Source organism: Akebia trifoliata, unplaced genomic scaffold, assembly GCF_017979445.1.
Source record: "Akebia trifoliata isolate Shusen 1 unplaced genomic scaffold, ASM1797944v1 Contig01006, whole genome shotgun sequence".
Taxonomy (NCBI): Eukaryota; Viridiplantae; Streptophyta; class Magnoliopsida; order Ranunculales; family Lardizabalaceae; genus Akebia; species Akebia trifoliata.
This window is the reverse complement of record NW_028237412.1, coordinates 309,230-332,467: the sequence shown is the minus strand read 5'-3', so window position 1 is coordinate 332,467 and position 23,238 is coordinate 309,230. Positions and strand designations below refer to the sequence as shown.

General features: G+C 37.0%; 2 protein-coding genes across 2 annotated transcripts; one reads left to right on the top strand and one right to left on the bottom strand.

Annotated features, from left to right (window-relative positions):
• Window positions 1–1,104: 1,104 nt before the first annotated feature.
• Window positions 1,105–1,428, top strand: LOC147380763 (uncharacterized). The gene has a single exon (XM_086431307.1). The coding sequence runs from the start codon at window positions 1,105–1,107 to the stop codon at window positions 1,426–1,428; it is 324 nt and encodes a 107-aa protein (XP_086287433.1).
• A 7,770-nt stretch (window positions 1,429–9,198) lies between these two features.
• EMB1513 (copper ion transmembrane transporter) lies at window positions 9,199–10,650 on the bottom strand. Its single transcript, XM_086431262.1, has one exon. It carries the CDS (start codon window positions 10,530–10,532, stop codon window positions 9,483–9,485), a length of 1,050 nt encoding a protein of 349 aa, XP_086287388.1. The 5' UTR covers window positions 10,533–10,650; the 3' UTR covers window positions 9,199–9,482.
• Between the last annotated feature and the right edge of the window lie 12,588 nt (window positions 10,651–23,238).

Genomic DNA, 23,238 nt, shown 5'->3' with positions numbered 1-23,238 from the left:
CCACCCTTCAGGTCAGACTAATCCCACGATCACACATATCACCCCCTCAGCAAGTCCTATGTGTAATTGGTTAAGTCAAGGGTCAACCGGACCTTGGAGGATGGCCCCAAGGAATTCATAGCTTTGTGGGGTTTCAAACACTTGACATACCCTTCCTGAGGAGCTTATCGAGGCTTAGCTTGCCATTAGGCCAACCCCTTGGCTCTTGAACCTGACCCTATACGCATGAGGCAGAATCAATAGACCACTAAAAAACCAAGTTCTTCCACAAAGTTGTGCGAATGCTCTCAGAATTGTAAATAATTTAAGAAGAGTGGTAATTAATGGGGTGAGCTTCAAGGGCAATGATAGGATTAGGGATGGCATGAGGAAGATTTTGTTGGGCGCCCCTTCCCGGAATTGTTAGAGTTTGAGGAAATTTCGATTGATCAGCAGAATTGGTTGGAGAGGCTGTTTGAGTAGGAAGAACTAAGAAAAACATTAAGGAGATGAATGGAGAAAATCGCCAGGGTTGGATGGTTTTTCCATTGCATTTTTTAAAAGTTGCTGGGACACAATTGGGGTCAATCTTCTAAAAGTGGTAATAGACTTGCAGGAGATGAATTATTTGGATCATGGGCTAAACAATACTTTTGTGGTTCTGACTCCAAAAATGGAGGGTGCCAAAGACCTAGCAGATTTCAGGCCTATTAGTTTGGTGAACTCCCCTTATAAGGTTGGAGCAAGGAGCGTTTGCGAAAGGAAGAAAAATTCTAAATGGGATTTTAGTGGCAAATGAATGCATTGACTCAAGGTTAAAAGAAGGTGTTCCAGGGATGGTGTGCAAGAACCATCTCCACAAAGCCTATGATCATGTAAATTGTGATTTTTAGAGTTATGTGATGCTTTGAATGGGATTTGGGACAAAATGGATCAGTTCGATCCTGAAATGTGTTACTTTAACTTCCATTTCGGTCTTGGTAAATAGGAGCCCAGCGGGTAATTTTAGAAGTTATAGGGGGTGCGTCAAGGTGATCCTTTCTCCTCTGTTTGTGCTTGTGGCTGAATTTTTGGGAAGATTAGTCAAGAGAACAGTGAACCTTGGGGGATCTAAGGGGCTTTACTATGAAGGAAGGGGGACCCCAGGTTTCTCATCTTCAGGTTGCGGATGACACTAATCTTTTTGGGGGCTTCTATCGACCAAGTGCAATTCGTGAGAGGCCTCCTTTGTTGTTTTGGAGTGATGCGTGCCTTAGAGTCAATTATAGGAAGAGGAAACTGCTTGGGGGTGGGATTGGTGCTAGAAATTCAAAGTTGGACTGCAATGTTTGGGTGTCAAGTGGAATTTCTCCCTTCTACATACTTGGGCTACCACTTGGTGTAGGTTACAAAAGTAAGTCAATTTGGAATCCGGTGGTTGAAAAGTTGGACAAAAGGCTGAGCTCATGAAAGGCAAAGTACATGTCCAAAGGTGGGATGTTGAATTTGATTAGGAGTACGTTGGAGAGCATCCCGGTGTACCACATGTCCTTATTCTTAATTCCGAGGAGTATTGAGACTAGGCTTGAAAGGATGATTAGAGAGTTTTTATGGAATGATAGAAAGGGAGTTAGAAAGTATCATCTTGTAAAGTAGAAGGTAGTGTGTGCCCCGAAGAGAAGTGGTGGGTTGGGAATCAAAGGATTTAGGTTGTCTAATCGAGCTTTGCTAGGTAAATGGTAGTGGAAGTTTGGGACGGAAGAGAATAGCTTGAGGAGAAAAGTTATTAATGCAAAATTTGGTGAAAAAAGGTTTGGTTGGGAAGTAGGGAGGTGAAGAGTTCGTTTGGGTGTGGTGTTTGGAAAGAAATAGTTAAAGTGAGTTGAGACTTTAGGAAGTGGATAGCATTTTCTGTGGAACGAGTAAAATAGATTATCAAAATTGCTTTTAATGCAAAGGAAGAGAAGTATGAAGAGATTTTTGAATCATTGACTAGATGTGGGATGCCACCTTAGAAGAATTATAGAAGAATAATTGTCAAGTCTCTATGTGAGAGCTTGGTAGTAATTTATATTAGTTAAAAGGTAAAATGACAAAAGTACTCTTACAAAGTAGAAATAAATAAAAGTCAAATAAAAAAGCTAAAATAATAACTAGATTATTTCCAATACTCTTCCTTAAACTGGTGCAAATATATTAACTAAACCCAGCTTGACAAGATGAGAATTAGTGATAGACGAACCAACAGACTTCATAAGCATGTCAACAAACTGATCTGAAGAAGGTACAAAGGTTGTCTGAAGATCACCAGATCGAACTTTCTCCCTGATAAAGTGAATATCAACCTCAATATGCTTAGTTCTTTCATGAATGACTGAGTTAGAAGCCAGCATAATAGCAAACTTGTTGTCACAGAACAAAGTAAAAAAACCTAAGATAGGAAATCCCAACTCTGCTAGCAAATAACGAAACCAAGTTAACTCACATGTGCTAAGAGCCATAACACGATACTCAGCTTCAACAAAAAAACAAGAAACCACATTCTGCTTCTTGCTTTTCCACGAGATAAGGTTATCACTATAAAAAGTACATAAATCAGAGGTAGATTTCCTATCTGTGAGAGAACCAGCATAATCAACATTTGTAAAACAAGAAAAATGCGATTGAGCATTGGAAGAGTAGAAAGGTCCAAGACCAGAATGCAACTTCAGGTAGCGAAAGATACGATAAACGGCATCCAAGTGAGAAGTACACAGAGTATGTATGAACTAACTGACCATACTAACCGCAAATGCAAATCCGGTCTAGTATTAGTCAGATAAATCAAACAACCTACAAGTCTCTGATAAGACGAAGGATCTGATAAAAGATCACCATAGTCAACATTAAGACGATGATTCTGATCTATAGGTGAGAAAGTATGACGAAAACCAAGCATCCCAGTGTCTTAAAGAAGATCCAATATGTATTTATGCTAAGAGAGCGAAATACCTTGGCTAAAGCGGATCACTTTTATCCCCAAGAAGTGCTTGAGTAGACTTAAATCCTTAATCTCAAAAACATGACCCAATAGCACATTAACTTTGTCAATCCATTGTGCATCATCCCCAGCCACAATAATGTCATCCACATAGACCAAAACAATGATGCAACGACCATCCACACCACGACGAACAAAGCAAGTATGATCTGAGTGATATCTAGAAAACTCCATAGAAAAAATAACCTCAGAAAATCGTTGAAACTAGGCTCGCAAGGACTACTTCAAGCCATATAGAGATTTAAGAAGACGGCATACCTTTCCAGAATACTCCCCTGAAGACGAAACCCTGGAAGAGGATCCATATAAATTACCTCAGTTAAATCACCATTCAGAAAGGCGTTCTTCACATCAAGTTGGTGAAGTAGCTAGGAGTTACACGCAGTTAAAGACACAAGAAGTCGAACAGTGAAGACTTTGGCGACAAGAGTAAACGTGACACTAAAATCTTTCCCTGGAGTTTGTGTAAACCCCTTAGCAACTAGGCGTCCTTATACCGATCAACAGTACCATCGACAAGGTATTTCACTGTGAAGACCCATTTACAACCAACAGTCTATTCCCTAAATGGGAGAGTGATAAGCTCCCAGGTATTATTTTGCTACAAAGCATCCATCTCAGTAGTCATACCTTTAGTCCACTGAGGGTCTTGCAAGGCCTTTGTTACAGACCGAAGGACTCGAATAAAATCAGTGGCTACAAGGTAGGCCTAATAAGAAGAAGAGAGACTCTGATAGGAAACAAACTGAGCAATAGGATAATCAGTAACACACCCCCGCTTACCTTTGCGAAGGGCAATAGGTAAGTGAGAATAAAAAATAGAAGGGATAAGAATAGGTATATGTGTGGAGGTAGGAGATGAGATACCTGAAACCAAGGAGGAGGTTGGCAAGAGTGTAGGGGAGCAAGGGCGACGAGAGTAGACCTTAATCGTCAGTGTAGATGGAGAAAATATGGGAGATGGCAACACTATAGGAGATGAATCCTGCAAAGTAGATATGACATGAAAGTATGAACATTTTCAAAGAAAGTACCATCAAGAGAGTATGACACGGTGAGAAATTGGATTATAACACTGATACCCTTTGAACATAGAGGAGTAACCCAAGAAAATGCATCGAATGGATTTGTTATCCAATTTGATACAATTGGATGTTCTGTCATAAACAAAACATATGCACCCAAATACTCAAAGGTATAATGGGAAAAAGTATACTATCAGGTTGAAGGACATGAAGAGTCACTTGTCCCTCTAAGGTACGATTAGGGACGCGGTTAATAAGATAAGCCGTAGTGAGGACTGTCATATTCCAATATACCTTATGAAAATGCAATCCTCGGAGAAGACATCGAACAATGTTCATGAGATAGCGATTCTTACGTTTCGCCACTTCGTTCTGCTCAGGAGTATAAGGACAAGTCAACTAGTAAAGCATACCATACTCATGAAAATGAGAGCGAATCCCATCAGATATATATCCCTCCCTCATTATCAGATCGAAGAGAATTAAATATAATATAGAACTGAGTTTGAATCATTTGAAAAAAATTGACAAAAATAAAACACTTCAGAATGAGAACACATCAGATAAACCCAAGTACAATGAGAATAGTCATCAATAAATGTAAAATAATATCTATGATCATTAAAAACAATAATAAGGGAAAGCCTCCATACATTAGAATGAATTAAATCAAATATTTTATGAATACAATAAATATAAGAAGTACGTGTGTGTTCAGAAAGTTCACACAGAGCATTGAAATTTGTGTCCACTACAAGCAATTTTTAAAGTAGGAAATAAATGACATAAGTGCTGAAAATTGACATGTCTTAAGCGAGCATGCCATAAATCTAGAGTCTGAGAAGAAAACGTATGACTTCCACAGGAAGGAAACACAGAAGCCGGAACAGCAGTAGACTAAGATCCAAATAAGTACAGTCCATCCCTCTCATACCCCTTACCAAAAATCCTCCTCGAAGTCGGGTCCTAAAAAAATGCAATGAGTAAGACAGAAAGTAACTGAGCAATTTAGTGATCTAGTAATACTACTTACAGACATAAGATTAAGAGATAGATGGACATAAAACACAGAGTCTAGTGAAATCTTAGAAGATAAAAGGGATGGTACCCTTACTGTAGATAGGTGTAAGAGATCCATTAGTAAGAAGAACCTCCCTATAAGTGATAGGAAAAGTAGAAGAGGTAAAATGACTAGACTCACTGATCATGTGATCGGAGGCACCAGAATCAATAACCCATGTCAATGGAGCAGAGTCAAACTGAGTAACATGGAAAGTAGAGGATGTACTTGGAGGCATAGTAACTGAAGCCATTGTCAAGGAGGGGTGAGTGTGAGCGTGGATCGGATCCCGAACAATAGTGGCAATCTAAATTATAGCTGTTGCAAATCAATTATGCTAGGTGAGGAAGTGATCAGTGAAAGGAATGGACGATGATGACTCCACTGTAGTGGCACGATGAGCATATTACCTCAAAGATGAAGTGGACAAAGATCGTGGTATCAGATGCGGATAGAATTGAAAGCAACGGGCTTTCTCATGACCAATTTTTCCACAATGACTGCAAGTAAGGCCATTCCCTTTACCATGACCACGACTCCCTAATCTCGGGATCCGAACGTTGAAAAAACTCGAATTGGTTGCTAGAGCTATCTGATCTGTAGTGGGAGCAGAGAAAATACCAAGTGCCTAAGTTTGAGATGGAATAATACGATGACGACGCTCATTATTATCAATGGTCGCAAATATCTCAAATAAAGAAGGTAAATGAGTGATATTAAGGATCTGGGTCCAAAGTGCTTCAAACTCAGGACGTAAACCCATGAGAAACTGATATATCTACTGTCGAGCAATCCTCTTAACCACAAATCCAGCTGTTTCTACAGATAGCCCAGCCATAGACTTATAATATAAAATAATCAGCTACACTCTATACTCCTTGGGTAGCCTGGGCAATGTCTCAGTAAAGCTCATAAATCCTCGAGTCATTTCTAGCGTGAGTATATTTTTGAATGAGGGCTAAGCACAAAGACGAAATAGTTTTGTAATACATAAACATTGTATAGATTTGCTGTTCCATTGAATTAAATAGCCATCTAAGAATAGTGCAATTATCGATCTGCCATTATTCAAATTTGGGATCAATGAGAGGTGGTTTAGTAACGGTTCCCAAAAACCATTCAGATTTACCTCTACTACCTAAATAAAGTCGCACAGACCGATACCGAGACTGAAAATTCTAACCATCTAATAGGGTATTAGTTATACGCTGGACTGATGAATTTGCCCCAAGAGTTGTGTTGGAATCCTTGATCTCATGATTTGTCGTCATAATGCACTAAAAACAATAAAACTTTGGATTGAAGGGAGATTTCCCATAGTATTAATCCAAGGTGGAAAAAACCACAAGTAGAAGGGGTAGCAGCACCGTCGCAGGTCTCTTAGCAGTCTAAACAAGAATCTACAACAAATCTACTGCTGTCGCAGATCAACAAGTCTGTTGCAAAGTCTCGCAAGCCCTCACAAGCAGTCCTGCTGCTGTTTCAACCACTCATAAGATTCCACAAACCTATTGCAAGCAATCTACACAGTCAAACAACAGTCCTGCTACTATCACAGGTCTTTACTGCAGTCTAAACAGCAAGTCTACAAACAGCAAAAAAACTGCAACCAGCAGCCACACACACTATCGCAGCAATCTATAGCCCTATCGTAGCTTAGGCATAACAACCAAGTCCAATTGCAGTCCAGTCATAATAGCTAGCAGTATGGACCAGCAACCCTATCGCAACACTATCCTTACCGCAAAAACAAAGTAAAAGAGGTGGCACCTCTGCACACCAACAACACTATCATAGCTTGCAGCACAGCAACCAAAATCACAGACAACAGCCAACATAACAGAGGAGGGCAACACAGCCTTTATTGCAACACCTTTTTGTAGCCAGCAACAACACAATCCAGCACTATCGCATGGAAAAGGTATTATTGCAACATGCGATTGGGAACAAAAAATAAAGAAAAGAAAAAACCCTCTAAGGGGAGACCCTCCAACGATGGTTGCTGCTAGGGTTTTTGTCACAAAGGTCTAAAGGGGTGGATGGGGGGAGAAGAGAAGAGATGGAGGTAGCGACTGTGAAGCTCCAAGAGCCCCAAACACGAAGGAAAAATCCCAATGGGGGTTGTCAATTTATCCTCTCAAGCTCTAATACCAAGAATAATTGTAGAAGAATAATTGTCAAGTTTCTATGTGGGAGCTTGGTAGGAATTTATATTAGTAAAAAGGTAAAAAGACAAAAGTGCCCTTACAAACCAGAAATAAATAAAAGCTAAATAAAAAGCTAAAATAATAACTAGATTATTTCCAATAACCTTCACAAGCCTCAGCATGCAACTAATTAATTTTTGAAACCATAATTGTTTATATTAATCCAAATATAGAAGAAGATGAAGAGGTTATGGAGGGTCTTTATGATTTCATTCATAAGTGAATACCTAGTAAAACTAAGCAAGAAAATATCATTAAGGAGTTGTCTTTCTATAGGGAAGCAAAAGGCGTATTTGGGATAGAAATTGCAATACAACATAGGAAACAAAGCACCTGATATGCATTTCGTTTAAACATATTCTAGTTTATTATTTACTTCTTCACTACCTTATTAAAAAAATTTATTATTTTAATTGATAGTCATAAACTTTAAACTAATAATTGGTATTTAATTAGCTGAGTGGTGGCGAATATTTGAATCTACAGCTCGAAGTTTGCGGCAACTAGAAATGCGTATTCTCAGCCTAACATGTAGTGCATGGGGCTGAGAGCGCAATTGGAGTGTGCTTGAGCAATTAAGTACTACGTATTATTAGACTGTTAGTAATCATATATATATTTCAGTATAAACTATGAAATTTGAGTTTTGAAATTATAATTATTAACTGTATAAAACTTGTAGATCCATACCAAGAAGAGAAACAGACTAAAGACAAAACAGTTGAGTGATCTAGTCTATGTCAAGTACAACCAAAACCTTAAGCAGCATTATGATCATCAAGAAACAATTAATCCAATTTCATTGAGAGACATTGATGAAAGTCATGAGTCGTTAATAAGAAAGACACAAGAACTTATCAATGCAAAGGAATATTTGGTATTTGAGGATGCCAACTTAACCTAGGGTGACATTGCTAGAACTTCTAGAGTGGGAGAATCATCTAATACAAGAACAAGTTACAACCATTTTCAAGGCTCAAGATCAAGGATTTCATTGGAGCCATTGAATTAGAAGAAACTGATTTAGAGGAGGCAGATGAGGAAGAATACAATGAGGAATGCGATAAATCATCTAACGATGAGAACATTGATGAGGGTTATGTGTTACTCAATGATGATGATGAATGATGCTTTGCGGCTTGCGCATTATTGATACTTTGAACTTTGAATTTTGAAACTTATCTCTTGTTGATCATACCCTTAGTGTAAGGATATTGAATGGGATTTTTCGATTGCATCTTAAACTTTTAAATTTAGTTTAATTTATGGTTCATGGTTCCTTGCTTCTATGATATTTTATTCATACTTGATTTTATTGTTAGTTTTTTGCTTTTATGTACAATTGCTGATTGTGATTTAGCTCAATTACCTATTTATAGAGATTGAAATACTAAATATTTGTATATAAATATGATTTATGAGTTTTATACATGTTGTAATTGTAGAATATATAGAACCTACTTTCACTGTTTAAATTTTGATTTATATGATTTTATACTTTTATTGTGCCTTACATCACTCAGGCATGTGCCTCGCCTTAGGCACTTTGAGGCCTTTGCACCTTTCACCCTTAACTACACTGCACCCATAAAGAGGTTGAAGGAAAACCAATCATAGAACCAGATCACAAACAAGTGCAAATATCAAAGTTTCTTATGCAAATATAACTTCTACTTGCATGTCCTATTCATCAATCTGTTACAAATAAATCCTCTTTGATAGAATCAGAGTAATATCATATTTTGTTTTATGAGCCTCTGGTCTCCAACATTTTTTTGAGAATTTTCCAATCTAAACTCATCCAAAAGTTCACTCCAATTTTTAATGTTGCAGTTAATCACATACAATTCTGACAATATAGGGTCTATTATCAGAATCAAAAAAGCCTTATCAGAAAAATGTGGGGTCTGATGAATGATCATGTTCTTCCATTCAATTCCATCTTCATTGGTCTATAGAATACACAATTATTACTTCAGATGAAAAAAGTCTATGGCATGTATAGGACTTCAAAGAAACCAGTTCACAGCTTAAATATAGCATCCAATGGGTTAAGAATCAGAAACCAAGCATGAATATATAGACATAAACCTCCAAATGGTGGTATGTGGAAACCATTACCTAATTTGACATTTCAGACTCACATAAACTCCTTGGAAATGTGGGTGTGTAGATTGGCATGGTTTCTCCAACTAGTATGAATCAAGTTCGAATGCATCCTCTGAACCAACATTCATGTCATACTTTTCCCGATTTGTTTGCAATTCATAACTTCCATCCCATTTCAAATTCATATCGTAGACTTCTCCCGTACATGAAACTCTGGCTTTCGAAGAAACCCTCCTTGTCTTGTACTGACCAGCACTACCACCATATTTTCCTCCACGAGGCAACGTAATCTTCTCTCTCCTTTCTGTCTCAAATGTATATTGCTCTGATTCCAATTTATGCGAATTTCTTGACCCAATGTTTTGCCTATTTCCTTTGTTCCCACGAATTTCTACCCTTTTCTCTCTGCTATGTGAAACAATCAAATTCTTTGAATTCGAACTGTCCACAACCTGATTCTCTCCTTGACTATCTGAACCCTCTCTTCTTCTGCGATTAGAGAACTTCTTTGATCTCCTAGACCCATTTTTTGCAACAGAGTCCGAATATGATGACGAACTCAATTCCTCATCAACCTCCGCAGAATCCGTAATTCTCCCGTAAGGTTTAACACTATGAACAACCCCTTTCGGGAAAAATCGTGCCGAAGGGAGTCCATCAGCAGTTTGAAACAGCTGTGGTCCATCCCTCTCAGACCATAAATCGAACCCACCAGGCCTCTGGAACCTATCAGCCAAAACCTTCAATTGTTCATCCGCTTTCACCGAGAACAATGTCGGGGCTCTCTCAACGAGCTCCCACGGTTTCTCGAGCTCTGTAACTGCAGCTTTTAATTCAGCCCTTTTGCGCATCTCATATATCTGTCTCTCTCTACAAAGGCGTGCCTTAAGGAGCTGTTTTATCTTCTTCGCCTGCATTCGCTTCCATTGCCACTTCGATACCCCTCCTGGGAATGTTCGAGGACCTCCACCCATTCGAATTACAGTCGAATTGGCGGGGAAAATGGGGGTTTGGATCGAAAGATGAGAAATTTGAGATATGAGATTGGTTTGATCTGAACTAGTTAAAACCCTAATTGAAGAAAGGTTTCGAGAGGGTATGGGAGTTAAGAGAGACATTTGGAGGATCGACATTGATGTCAGCTTTTCAACTTCTCTCAAGCTGTCAAGAACTTAGATCAACTATTGAACCCCAATTTCTAGAGCCGAAAAAAGATTACAACCGAAAAAGATATTGCCTCTTTTTTTCTTTTTTTTTTAGAGGTCCAACTTCCCTCTCTCGAAAAAATTATAGAGCTATTATTGGCACCCCAACTTTTATTTATTACATCCCAATTAAAAATAAAGAAAAGAGTAATACATTGAGAGTAAGCAAAAGAGTCGTGTCGGAGTGACCTCAACGGGTGGTGCTCGTATGTCCGTAGATGCATTTTCTCCGAAACACTAGTAAAACGCATTTACAAACATGTATGCGCCACCACATCAAGATATCCTTCAAGTGTCCCCACTAAGGTCACTCCAACATTAACCCAAGTAAAAGTTGGGATGACAATAGACGCTTTTGTTAGCCGAATCATAATAGTAGACAACTACTAAAATTGTATGAATGAGTATTATAATGTTTTGTAATGTTGAGATTATAATTTAAGGTAATGTTTAAAGAGTGTTTTAAATCTTTAATTCGAGTCTGATAAACAATTTATGAAATTGGGGTGTAATAAATAAAAATTGGTATGCCAATAGTAGCTCTCAAAGATTATTCTAAAGGTGAATCTTCATTTCGTGTGCTGAATATGAAGAAATTTTAAGTCTGATACTGGCATGCCTTGGCCCACAACAGTACCAATATTGTCTCTGAGTTAATCGCTCACTGGGCCCAATATTTTGTTCTTGGGTTTTTACCCCCAAAAAACTTCGATACTATGTAGGATTGGTTTGTCCCTTATGAATACTTCAAGCACTGCACTTCTGGGCGATATGGGACTAAACCCCTCTCCCCCATGTTGTGCTACCTTCAGGAGCGGGTTACTATAGATACAATATTCATTTTAATTCTCAAATCATTTTTTTTTTCTAGTGATTTCGACACTTTTATAATCAACGATTTTGTCATATCAATGTTCTCACTGGTAATTTATTAGAGAAATCGTTGATTATTGTAGACACCCCAATTTGAATGGGCCCTCACTCGAAAGGACCCAAAAATAATAATTTCCCAATAAAATAGGCCAACGGGCCTCTAAGGCCCGAAACATTAAAAAATGACAATTTCGATTAAATTGATGCCCCTAAGACCACCCAATGGTCTAAAAGATTCATCAAAGGGATCGAATGCATCCCACGTCATCCCAACCTTCGCCGCTCCACACTTATATCTGCAAAAATCGATAAATTCTCCAACGGGCCCAAAAGGCCCAAATTGCCAAACACATGACATTTTTTATCAAATCAATAACTTCAAAGAAAATACAAAAAAAATTTAAAAAATTAAAAAAGGTGAGACTTGGGAGACCTACCCTTCATCTATCACCCACCACTCCGCCCCAAAATCCGCAAACACCCTAAGCCCATTCGAAGCGCACAAATTCTCAATCCTTTTTAAAGTCAATTTCCTATCTTAACCCCAACCTAAAATCAATCCCATATTCAAAATCCCATTCAAATTAAACCCTATCCAAGCCAAAATGACCTACAACCCTTTAAAAAGTCCAAGCCCAACATGTCCAAAAATCCACAAAACAATAACATTATCCAACCCACAACCCTTACCCACATCAACCAATCACCCTCTCTACATCACAAGATGACACATGTCATCACCACCCTTCACCTCCCTCATCTAATCACCCACCCCTATCACCATTCTCTAAACAACTCATCTAACCCACATCACCTCACCTCAACCCATACCCTACCCTAACCTATCCTATCCCCATTCTCTAACATCATCAACCACCCACATGTTAACCCATACCCTAACCCATCACTATTCTCTAACATCATCAATCACCCACATCACCACCTATATCCCCTACATATCAACCCATCACTTTCCCTTAAAATATTCCCACAAAAATCACCTCAACCCATATCTCATTCATCATCAACCAACTAACCCACACCCTTATCCCTAATCAAACAACCACCATCAACCAATCAACCAATCTCATCACCTCATCCTCTCATCACATATGCCACATGGCATCATCCTTTCTCCCCTCCCAAAAATCAATTTAACAACCTCTTAGACAACCCATTCTCCAAAATCTACACACCTAACCTCATCAACCAACCTAACACTTCTTTTCTAAACAACCCTTTTACACCCATCAACCATCACTCTTCTCATCCCACCAAACACTCTATCCAAATGGATTTGGGTAGGATCTAACCCATTTAGATCTAAACATCACCCATTTTCACTCATTATACATTTACCCTCTATTCCATTTTAAATTTCACACCTTTCACTTCAAATACCCATGTCATTTTCTATTCTCTCAACTTTTCACCCCATTATACCTCCAAACCTCCTCCCAACTCCTATAAATACCCCTCCCCTCCCTCCAAAAAAGGTTACTAAGTATTACCAAGTTACCAAGTCTCATGAAAAAAAAAATCTAATCCTTACTCATCTCTTCACTACTCTCTTAACTCCCACAATAACTCTCTCACTCTTTACTAAGAACTTAAGAAGATCTAGAAGAAGAAGAAAGAAGAAAAAAGAAGCTTCAAGGTGGGCTCTAGATACCCCCCCTCCCCCCTCTTTCTCTAACCTTCTCCTCTTCCCTTTTCTAATATCCCCCTATTCTATGTTATTTTATATTTTTAATAATTGGACCCCAAGGCTAAAGGCTCATAAGGGTCATTTCCATCAATGAAATGATCCTATGATCAAGTCGAAAATGAATCCCTAACGAGGGTACAAACACTTCCACGTGGCACTTTATTTCCCAATATTTTGTCAAAATCAAAATGACCGAGTTATGTAGAGGTTACCGCCATTTGACGGGGAGAAAAAGGTGCCTAACACCTTCCCTTTTCTCCAACCGAGCCACTTGCCCGAACCTCTAGGTTGGATTAGTTCCCTATCCGTTGCGAGTCACTAACGCCAAAAAATGGTAATTTTTCGAAAAGTACACACCGGGTGGCCATTCACACCCATTTACAATTAGAATGGTGGCGACTCCAAATCGTAGTATATGTGATCATCCTAACGACGAAAACCACGTATCTACAATTATAAAAGTGACGAATTTACTAGAAAAACTTGTTTTGAGAATTAAAATGAATAGTGTATTAAAACCAGAATTTTGTCATTAGTTGAGCATGTTTTGGGAAATATCTCTTATTTTAATTTATAAAGATATAAAAAGAGAATTTTTATCGACACCCTAACTTTACTCATTGCACCCAATGAGTAATATATTCCATATGAATCATCTCAGACACTGTCTCGTTATACAATCGAAATGACTCGGGCGATATTTTGCAAATCTTGGCCAAGATAGTTAAATTTGCTTCAAACAATTGATTTTTTTTATTTTTATTGATTTTTTGTAGTTTAAATATTTATTATCCAAATTAAAATATATCTTATAACTAATAATCTTCTAATTCACCTTATTCTATAAAACAAATATTTATATTTGGGGGAATCCTAACGTCCAAGATCTCATAAGGATGTTAGCATCATCCACCACATTCACTTTCTAATAATTCTCTACTCATTTATTTTAGTGAAAAAAACAAGGGTACATTGGTATTTTATATAATAAATGTTTGTTTATTGGTTTAGACTCATAACTCAATTGGTTTGACACATTACAAAAACAATTTTGAGGTAATGGGTTCAAGTCCAGCTTACCCATAAAAAATGTTTGTTTATATAAAATATGCTTATCTTTTATATAATAAATGTTAAGGGCATTTTAGTCTTTAGATTAAAATATATTTTTTTGTAGTCAAGATTTTAATATATTTATTATGTGAAAAATCAACATACTCTTGACGTTTTTCACTAAAAGATAAAATGAGTATGGGTATTATTGAAAAGTGAATGTGATGCAGAATCTATGAGATCTTGGATGTTAGCATTCTTCTTATAACTATTTGAATATAAAAAATACATTGCAATCTAATTTATCAATAACTTTTTCATTTAATATCATAGTTTGAATTTTTCATGTTTTTTAAATATTTTGATGATTGTTTAGTCCTCTCTTGCCTTTTTCCCTCTTTTTATTTCTTCTTTTCTCTTTCTTAAATCAATTGTCGAAGACTTAAATAAATTAATTAATTAATTAAACACATTTAAATGCAACTTAGACCATGTTTAAATATTTTAGCTTTTGTAGAAAAAAATGGTAGAAGCTCACTTTGATGATCGTGAGGAGTCTTCAACTCTTCCTTTTTATAGATGAGGATGTTTACAGAAGTATCTTAACCACCTTATTTACTATGATTAAGATATAGATAAGTTACAATGTAAATTACATGCAATGAGGAGTTTGTTACAATAAAATATGGTTTTATTTAGAGTAGAGCTTGATGCACATAATCACATCTGGTGATTGAGATACTTGTCCATGATTCTAAATGGGTCATTATTCTTAATACTCCCCCTCAAGCGAAATGGATGGTCCACTATCTTTAACTTGGACCTAAAAGAAAGAAACTGACAAGAAGGTAGCAGTTTGGTAAAAATGTCGATGACTTGATCAATAGATGAAATGAACTGAACATCCAAATCTCGTCAAGGCACCTTATCTTTGACGAAGTAAAAGTCAATTTCCACATATTTCGTTCTCGCATGGAAAATAGGATTGGCAGTAAGGTGTGTGGCACTTAGGTTGTCACACCATAAGATGGATTGAAGAAGAAAGAAAGATCCCAAGTTCTTTAAACAACGATTATGCCCAAATAATTTATGCAATTGCATTTGCAAGCCCTTTGTATTCAGATTCTGTACTTGAGCGAGTAACTGTTCGTTCGTTGCTTGGAGGACCCCCACGAAATAAGATTTGGACCAAGAAATAAGGAAAAACCACTTGTGGAATGTGTATCATCAGGGCAACTGACCCAATCAGCATCAAAGAAACATTACACTAAAGAAGAGGACTTGCGAAGCCATAATCCATACGTTATAGTATGTTTGAGACATCGTTGAATTCATTTGGTTGCTAGCCAATGAATGTCAGTAGGAGAGTGCATAAATTGACAAACCTTATTGATGACAAAAGAAATATTAGGTTGAGTAAAGGATAAATATTGAAAAGCTCCAACTGTTCTTCTATGTGTGGTAGGATTCGTTAAAGGTGTCCCTTAAAAATGAGAAAGTTGAGATCTAGTAGCCATAAGAGTAGTGCTAGGTTTGGCCCCTTCTATATTAGTCTAAGTAAGAAGGTCGAAAATATATTGAAATTGATTCAAAAACATTCTATCTTAGGTAGAAGAAACAAAAATGCCTAGAAAATAATGAGATGGCCCAAGTCTTTTAATGCAAATTTCGTTCCCAAATGACGAGTAAGGAAAGCAATGTAGTCATCATCATTGCTTGTAACAATAATATCATCAACATAAATCAAAATATATGCAACTCGAGAAGAATCTTGATAAAAAAAAGTGATTTATCTGAACAAGAGTTAATAAAACCCAATTCTATAAGAAAAGGGCTCAATCTGATATACCAAGGTTGTGGAGCTTGTTTAAGGATGTAAAGAGCTTTGTTAAGTTGACATACATGAAAAGGAAAATGTGAGTCAACAAAGCCGGTAGGGTAGCTCATATAGACGACCTCTTCAAAGTGGCCATGTAGGAAGGCATTTGACACGTACAACTGACGAACTGACTAACCATTGGAGACGGCAATAGAAAGAACTAACCTGATAGTAACAGGTTTGATAACAGGGATAAATGTTTCATCGTAATCTGAGCCATGTTGTTGTGTATACCCTTTAGCATCCAAATGGGCTTTGTAGCAATCAATGCTTCCATCTGAGCTGTGTTTAAGTTTGAATACCCACTTGCAAAGGACAATATGCATGCTTGTCAAACACTGTTGAATGCTGAAAGCGCCCTCGATCCGCGAGGTGTGCTGATCCGCTTTTGACCCTTGAGGTTTGGGAATCGCCACCTAGTTATTATGGTCTAGGAACCAAACTGACTCTAAAACGGATAAAAAACTAATCTACTACAGAAAATCTGAATCCAGGGATCATGTTACGGGATTGGAAGGTGTTAGGCACCAACCCCGCCCGGTCAATACCGGTTTCTACTTATCCCAAATAAAACTACATCGCTAATGACAAAACCTAGATAAAAAATAACGAAAATCTTACCTTCGATCTGCAAAGGTGCTATTCCCTCAGATCTGGTGAAATTGCTCCTTGTACCGTACTCCTTACTTCGTTCTGTCTCCGGATCTGATTTCTGATCTCCGAGGTGAAGTATCTCCTTCTTGGATCTGGGTTTTGAATTTGTTGTGGATTTTTGGGGTGTTTTTGAGAGGTTCCTAGATGTTTTTTAGGCTAAAATTGAAGTAGGGGTGTTAGACAAGGAGTTGGGGCTCCAAAATTAAGGTTTTGGAGAGGTTGTGGAGGCTTCTTCACCTACTTTTCCTAGGGTTTTTTCTTTGATACCAAAATAGGATGTGGAGGCTCCTATTTATAAAGTTTTTTAGGAGAATTAGGGTTTGATTAGGGTTTCTTTTAGGATTTCAATTAGGGTTTAGACTTTGGTCTCATGAGATTGACTTAGTCTTTAGGGTTTTAATTTAGGGTTTTGACTTTAGTCTTATGAGTTTGACTTGATTAGTTTAGATTAGGGTTTTAATTTAGGGTTTTGACTTTAGTCTTATGAAATTGACTTTAATATTTTGAGTTTAGTCTTTCTTGGTTGGCTTTTAATATCTTGACTTTAGTCTTACTTGATTGACTTTAATATCTTGACTTTAGTCTTGCTTGATTGACTTTAAATTTTGGAGAACCCCCCTTTATTATATCTTTAATTCTGTGGACCCCCAAATGGAGGGGTCCTTAAAGAAATATCTTACGAACCATCAACAATTTTACCTGAAAGCCTGATTGATCGATTTTTTTGTTCAAATTTTAAAATTAATTTTATTAATGTTTCACTTTACATTATTTAATGATTTATTTATTAATTTCAAAATTTTTAATTATTAAAATTGTGAAATTACCATTTTACCTTCGGAGAGGATTTTTTAGGTTTTAAGTCGTTTTTCAATGTTCTAGGATGTTTTGGAATCAGTTTTTTTTCGTAAAGAATTCAATGGGAATGTTGGTTTTTATCATTTATGAAGTTTTTTGTATGAAATGATCGTGAACTTTATGAGGGGTATTTTCGTAATTTTATCAAATTTTGTGAAAATTGGCGAAGTGGTTTACTTGGTTTTGATTTGTTGTTTTATGTGTTTGAATGGGTCTTCCTAAGCGTAACGTAGGTTCTAGGGTTGTTTTGATGTTATGGGTATTTTGATAATTTGGTCATTTTTAATGATTTTTATCGTGAAGCTTCTTTTTGGTCTGCAATATGATGATTTCTACGTTTCTGGGATCGTATTTTCCTAGCGTAGCGTGATTTCTAAGGTCTTGTCAGTTCGAGATACCTCATCCGGATTTCTGAAATACATCTGGTAACAAAATAAAGTACTGGAATAAACATCCATCATTGGGAACCGTTGCGATAGGGTGGACGAGTTGATTAATCAGGCGAGTGCAAAAATGGGGTGTCTACAAATGCCATTTAGGATCGCGTTGAGCCTGAGTATAACAGGTTGGCTTAGTGACAGTAGTGAGAAAAACATGTGGTAGAAGATTTCGAGTTGCTGTCTACACTTTGGGCTTGCTTATCCCAATTTTTGAACGAGTAATCATGTGATGATGGTTGGTGGAAAGATGTCGGGGCTTTCTTGTTCTAGCTGGTGCACAAGTGATCAGGGGATGAGAGTGATCATCCCGAGTATGAGGGATCTCAACAATATTAGAAATTGTGGTTGGCTGAGTATCTGTTTGATGGGATGTGTCCGGAATTTCAGGGGGATCTAAAATCGTTTGGCCCAAGGAATCAGAAGAGGTATGTGAAGGATGAGAGGATGGATCTGTTGGTTGTGGAAAATTATGCCAAGAGGGAGATTTGGTAGAGAGCAAATCAGAAGGCAACAAAGAAACATTCAAATCTCTCTTTGGCAAAGAAATGGAAGTAATAGAAGTAAATAGGAATCCAAGTTCATTAAAGATGACATGACGGGAAATGCAAAGACGGACCGTTTTCATATCCATGCATTTGTATCCTTTATGAAAGGAACTATAGCCTAAGAAAATGCATTTGGCAAAATGAAAGGCTAGTTTATGTGCATTGTAAGGCTGAAGATAAGGGAAGCAAATACAACCAAAAACTCTCAAAAGAGTATAATCAGGAGTATGGCCAAATAACTTCTAAAAAGGACTGTAGTCACCAAGTATTGGTGTGGGCAACCGATTAATCAAGTAAACGGCTATTTGAAATGCCTCATCCTAGTAACAAAGTGGGACAGATGCACGAGCAAGCATGGTTAAACCGGTATCAACAATATGTCAATGTTTCCGTTCAACAAAACCATTTTGTTCATGGGTGTGAGGACATGATAGGCGATGTTGGATGCCATGGTCAAGTAAATTTTTCTGAAGTTTGCGATATTCGCCACCCCAATCAAACTAAAAAGCCTTCATTTTGTTATTAAAGAAATTTTCCATATGCTTTTTGAAGTGAAGAAAAACATCCGACTTGTAAGATAATGGAAAAATCCAAGTAAATTTAGAAAAGTCATCCAAAAAATGGACAAAATACCAATATCCATTGATAGAAACAACTGGGGCAGGGCCCCATACATCTTAATGAATCAACTCTAATGGTTGATTAGTTGTAGAAAGAGATTGCTGAAAAGAAAGACGATGGCTTTTGCCAAGTTGACAAGCAGAGCAAAACTCAAATAAGTTATTCGAGGCTGGTAATTTATTATTAGAGACAACTTGTTGAACTGTACGAGAAACTGGATGAGCGAGTCATTGATGTCAAAGATCAGTAGAAACCCTTTCACCAAAGAGAGCGGAAGTAAAAGATGATAGAAATCTTGATGGAACAAGAAATTGGTACAACCCATCCTTTTTCCAACCTTTGAGAAGAGGTTTCAATGATTGATGATCCTTATTCACACAACCAGATGCATTAAATTCAATTGAAACATCATTATCTATAGTAAAACAACTAACAGAGAGCATATTTTTGATAATGAGAGGACCATGGAGAATATCAAGTAATTTAAAATTTCCATTGGTGGAAGATAGCATGGAAGAACTAATATGATCTATAGACAAACCTGCACCATTTCCAACTCAAACCTAATCAGGACCATTGTAATCAATAGTAAGATTGTTCAGGTCAGATGTAATGTGATTAGTTGCCCCAGAGTCAGGATACCAATTTGGATCAATCAGAGTAGATGACTGACCAATCATAACAGTAAAGGCAGCCAGGTGATCTCCTTGATAGGCATGATCAAACCTGCGATAACAGGTTATTGCAGAATGACCAAGGTGTTGACAAAGTTGACACACCGTGCAATTGCGAGAAGGAGGATTATCTTGGAAGTGATTAGTATTGGATCGATTGTCATAGAAATGAGGAGGCCCAGATTTTCCATTAATGTGATGTGAAAGAACATGCTGCCCTCGATGTCCAATTTGGCCACGTCGATTAGATTGATGTTGGGATTGAGCATGATTACTACCATCACCATTGTTATTAGAGAGGACTGCCAAATTGGCACAAAGAAAGGATGAATCCAAAATGTTTGAATGTTGTTGTTCAATGCGGGCCTTTTGATTAAAGAGTAGGTCATACAAAAGATCAATACTTAATGAGTTAGCTCAGGTAGTCATTGTTGTAACAAAGGATTCGTATTTGTGACTGAGGCCAACAAGAATATATAGAATAAAATCATCTTCAGATAATTGTTGTCCAGCAGCAGATAGGCTATCAGCAAGTCCCTTTGCTTTGTGTAAATAGTCTACCATAAACATGGAATTATTTTTCAAAGTTTGCAATTGGATTCATAGTTGCATAACTCGCGCTCTAGATTGAGATGAGAACATTTGTTCAAGGCTTAGCCAAACATCTTTGGTAGTAGTAAGCCCAACAACTTGAATGAGTACACCTTCAGTAAGGGTGTTTCACCATTAACCATTCCCACGAGATCGTAAAGTCGAAGAATGGGAAGAAATTGTGCCCGCCATAAGAGATAATTAGTGTGATTTAACTTCAGTAAGATGAAGTGATGAATATTACCCATGGTTGGGATTGACTTAGAAGAAGTAAAATCAGATTGTGGTTGAAGATGAGAATGTTTTTTAAACAACTATTGTCAGGATCCTTCTAATATTTCCTTTCTTGAATCCTTCATTCTATTAGTGTTTAATTTTCTTTGCATAGTTCTTAGATTTAAGACATTATGATTATCTATTATGATTCACAAGAATGATTTCTCCCAATGTTTATACCTCTCATTCTACATCTCGTAGTACATATTTTCTTACGTCCCGAATTTTTGGACCTACGACCCAAAATCTAATGGTGAGATGAAATACAGTCCAAGAACATCTCACAAGTCGACCCAAAAAACCCGAAAGAACCCAAAAAACCTGCAAGATGGAGGATTGGCCCCCAAATCCATCAAACACCCCCCCCCCCCCCAAAGAGTAGACCAATTCAAGATTCCAAAGTCAAAAGACTGCCAAACTTACCAAGTCTTTGCCAGAGGCATGAACCACGTGTTGGAATTGAGAGGGTTGAATTGGAAAACTCTTTAATATTCAATTAATTTTAACTATATGGTAAATCAATCTATTAACCATAGGGTATTTCAATCCCATGTTTGCTTTATGCTTTATGCTTTATGCATTTTACTTTATTGCTTTAAGTTTAGTTGATAGTTTTAGTTTTGCCTTGAGTAATTTTAGTCCCATATCAACTAGGAGAAGAATTGATTTGCAATTCTAAAATAGTTGTGCTTCTGAGAGCTTTAAAAGCAGATAGAAGTAGTGGGCGGGCTCACGCGCGCACACGGGGGTGCAAGAGAAAAATCCAAGGTTTCAATTAGAATTTGGATCCACCAGTCCGAAAACCTTAATGCGCAGAGGGGTGCAAAATCCGAGATTTACACCTCACGTGGGTGCGCGCAAATGCCCGTTTTTGCTTTAATTTTCAAGGCCCACTTTTATTTAAAAATTCTAGACATTTTTAAATTTGAATTTAAATTATGTTTTGAACCAGTATGTTCTGAACCAGCATAATGTGTTTGTTCGGAATAGGTTTGTGACTGTTCTAAACAGTCATTTTCTCTTTTATTTATATCAAATTGTTTAGTCGATTTAAACTACTTGATTTTCTCTGCTATTTTATATTTTTGAATATCAGTAATTTATTATTCATTGTGAGAGCACACAACATCGTCGAGTTCGAAGTTACGTTCTAATTTAGAGTACCCTTTTGGATACGGGGGTTGTTGAATCCTGCAGAACAAACACCTACAGACTTTGGTACCGTAGCAGGGGCGAATTTCGTTTTAGGACAGTGCTTTGTGCACGCCTCAACCATTTCTTTTTAGGTAATTTTTTTTTTCTATTACATTCAATTTCAAAATTAAGATTTGTTCTAACTTCTTCTCTCTCTGCCATAAGAAATCAGTATTCAGAAATAACAATAGGCTAGAAAATACTTGGTATATTCCTGAGGCAAGGGTAAGGCCAAGTATTGCCTTGTCCGTCCCTTGAGCAAGGACCAATGCCTTTTTTCACAAATCTTTGCATTGGGGGAAGGACCACATTTTTTTGTTAAAATGAGGATCCTAGTCTCATGTGTTATAAATTTGTATTAAGGTGTTTTAACACCATAACCCTCCTAATCATCTTGTTACCCTTTATCTCAAAAGAAAGAGAGTGAATTCTCTTCTGTAACCATCCTCTAATTATTTCGTGAATGATTTTATCAAGGTTTTAATAAAATATTGACTTCCTAAAAAGGTAATTTTGCTTTGGCCTTCTCAAATGTCAATTACGTCTATAGCTTTAAGTACTTAAGATATAAAAAAGGGTTGAAACCCTCATCTTGTGGAAATTTCAATACAACTGTCAAAGCTTTCAAGGTAATTTGACTAAGTTCAAAGGTTTAAGAGAACTTTGCCTATCAAAAGAATTCTCTAGAACTTAAGGAGCAATTACCCTCCTAACCCTAAGTTGTTAAGACACGTGGGAGAGTAATTGACCCTTAAGACTATTTAAGTTTGGATAATTGCAAGCTATCATTAAGGTTTTTCTTAAAATTCAACATTTTCTTAAAGATATGGAAAATTCAATCCATCAAAGAATTCTTTGGAGACCTTGAGAGTAATCTATACTCTTAACCTTTGATCATCTTGATTGGTAAGACTCATTAAGGTTCAAACAACCATCAAGACCTCTTTGATGAAGGCCAACCAAAGTCAATAACTATGACTTTCTTACAATTAGTTTAAACTTGTCATGTATGGATTATTATATTCCCAAGGGTCTCCAAAAGCATATAAATATAAGAGGTTCCTAAGACAAAAAAAAAAAAAAAAAAACTTTCTCTCCCTTCCAAAATTTTGTCAAATTCTCTTCTTAAAAGCCTCCAAGACCCCAAAACTCCATCTAACCTTCATCTCAAACCCCTTTGAAGTCAATTCTTGAAGACCTAAGAAGAAGAAAAAGACCAAATTAGAAACATTGTTTGATGTATTCTTATTTTAATTCCATCCCTTTCA

What these genes read in the sequence shown, in the direction of transcription:
- LOC147380763 (XM_086431307.1), top strand. Translation starts at nt 1,105, where the DNA reads ATGAAGGAAGGGGGACCCCAGGTTTCTCATCTTCAGGTTGCGGATGAC.
- EMB1513 (XM_086431262.1), bottom strand. Translation starts at nt 10,532, where the DNA reads ATGTCGATCCTCCAAATGTCTCTCTTAACTCCCATACCCTCTCGAAAC.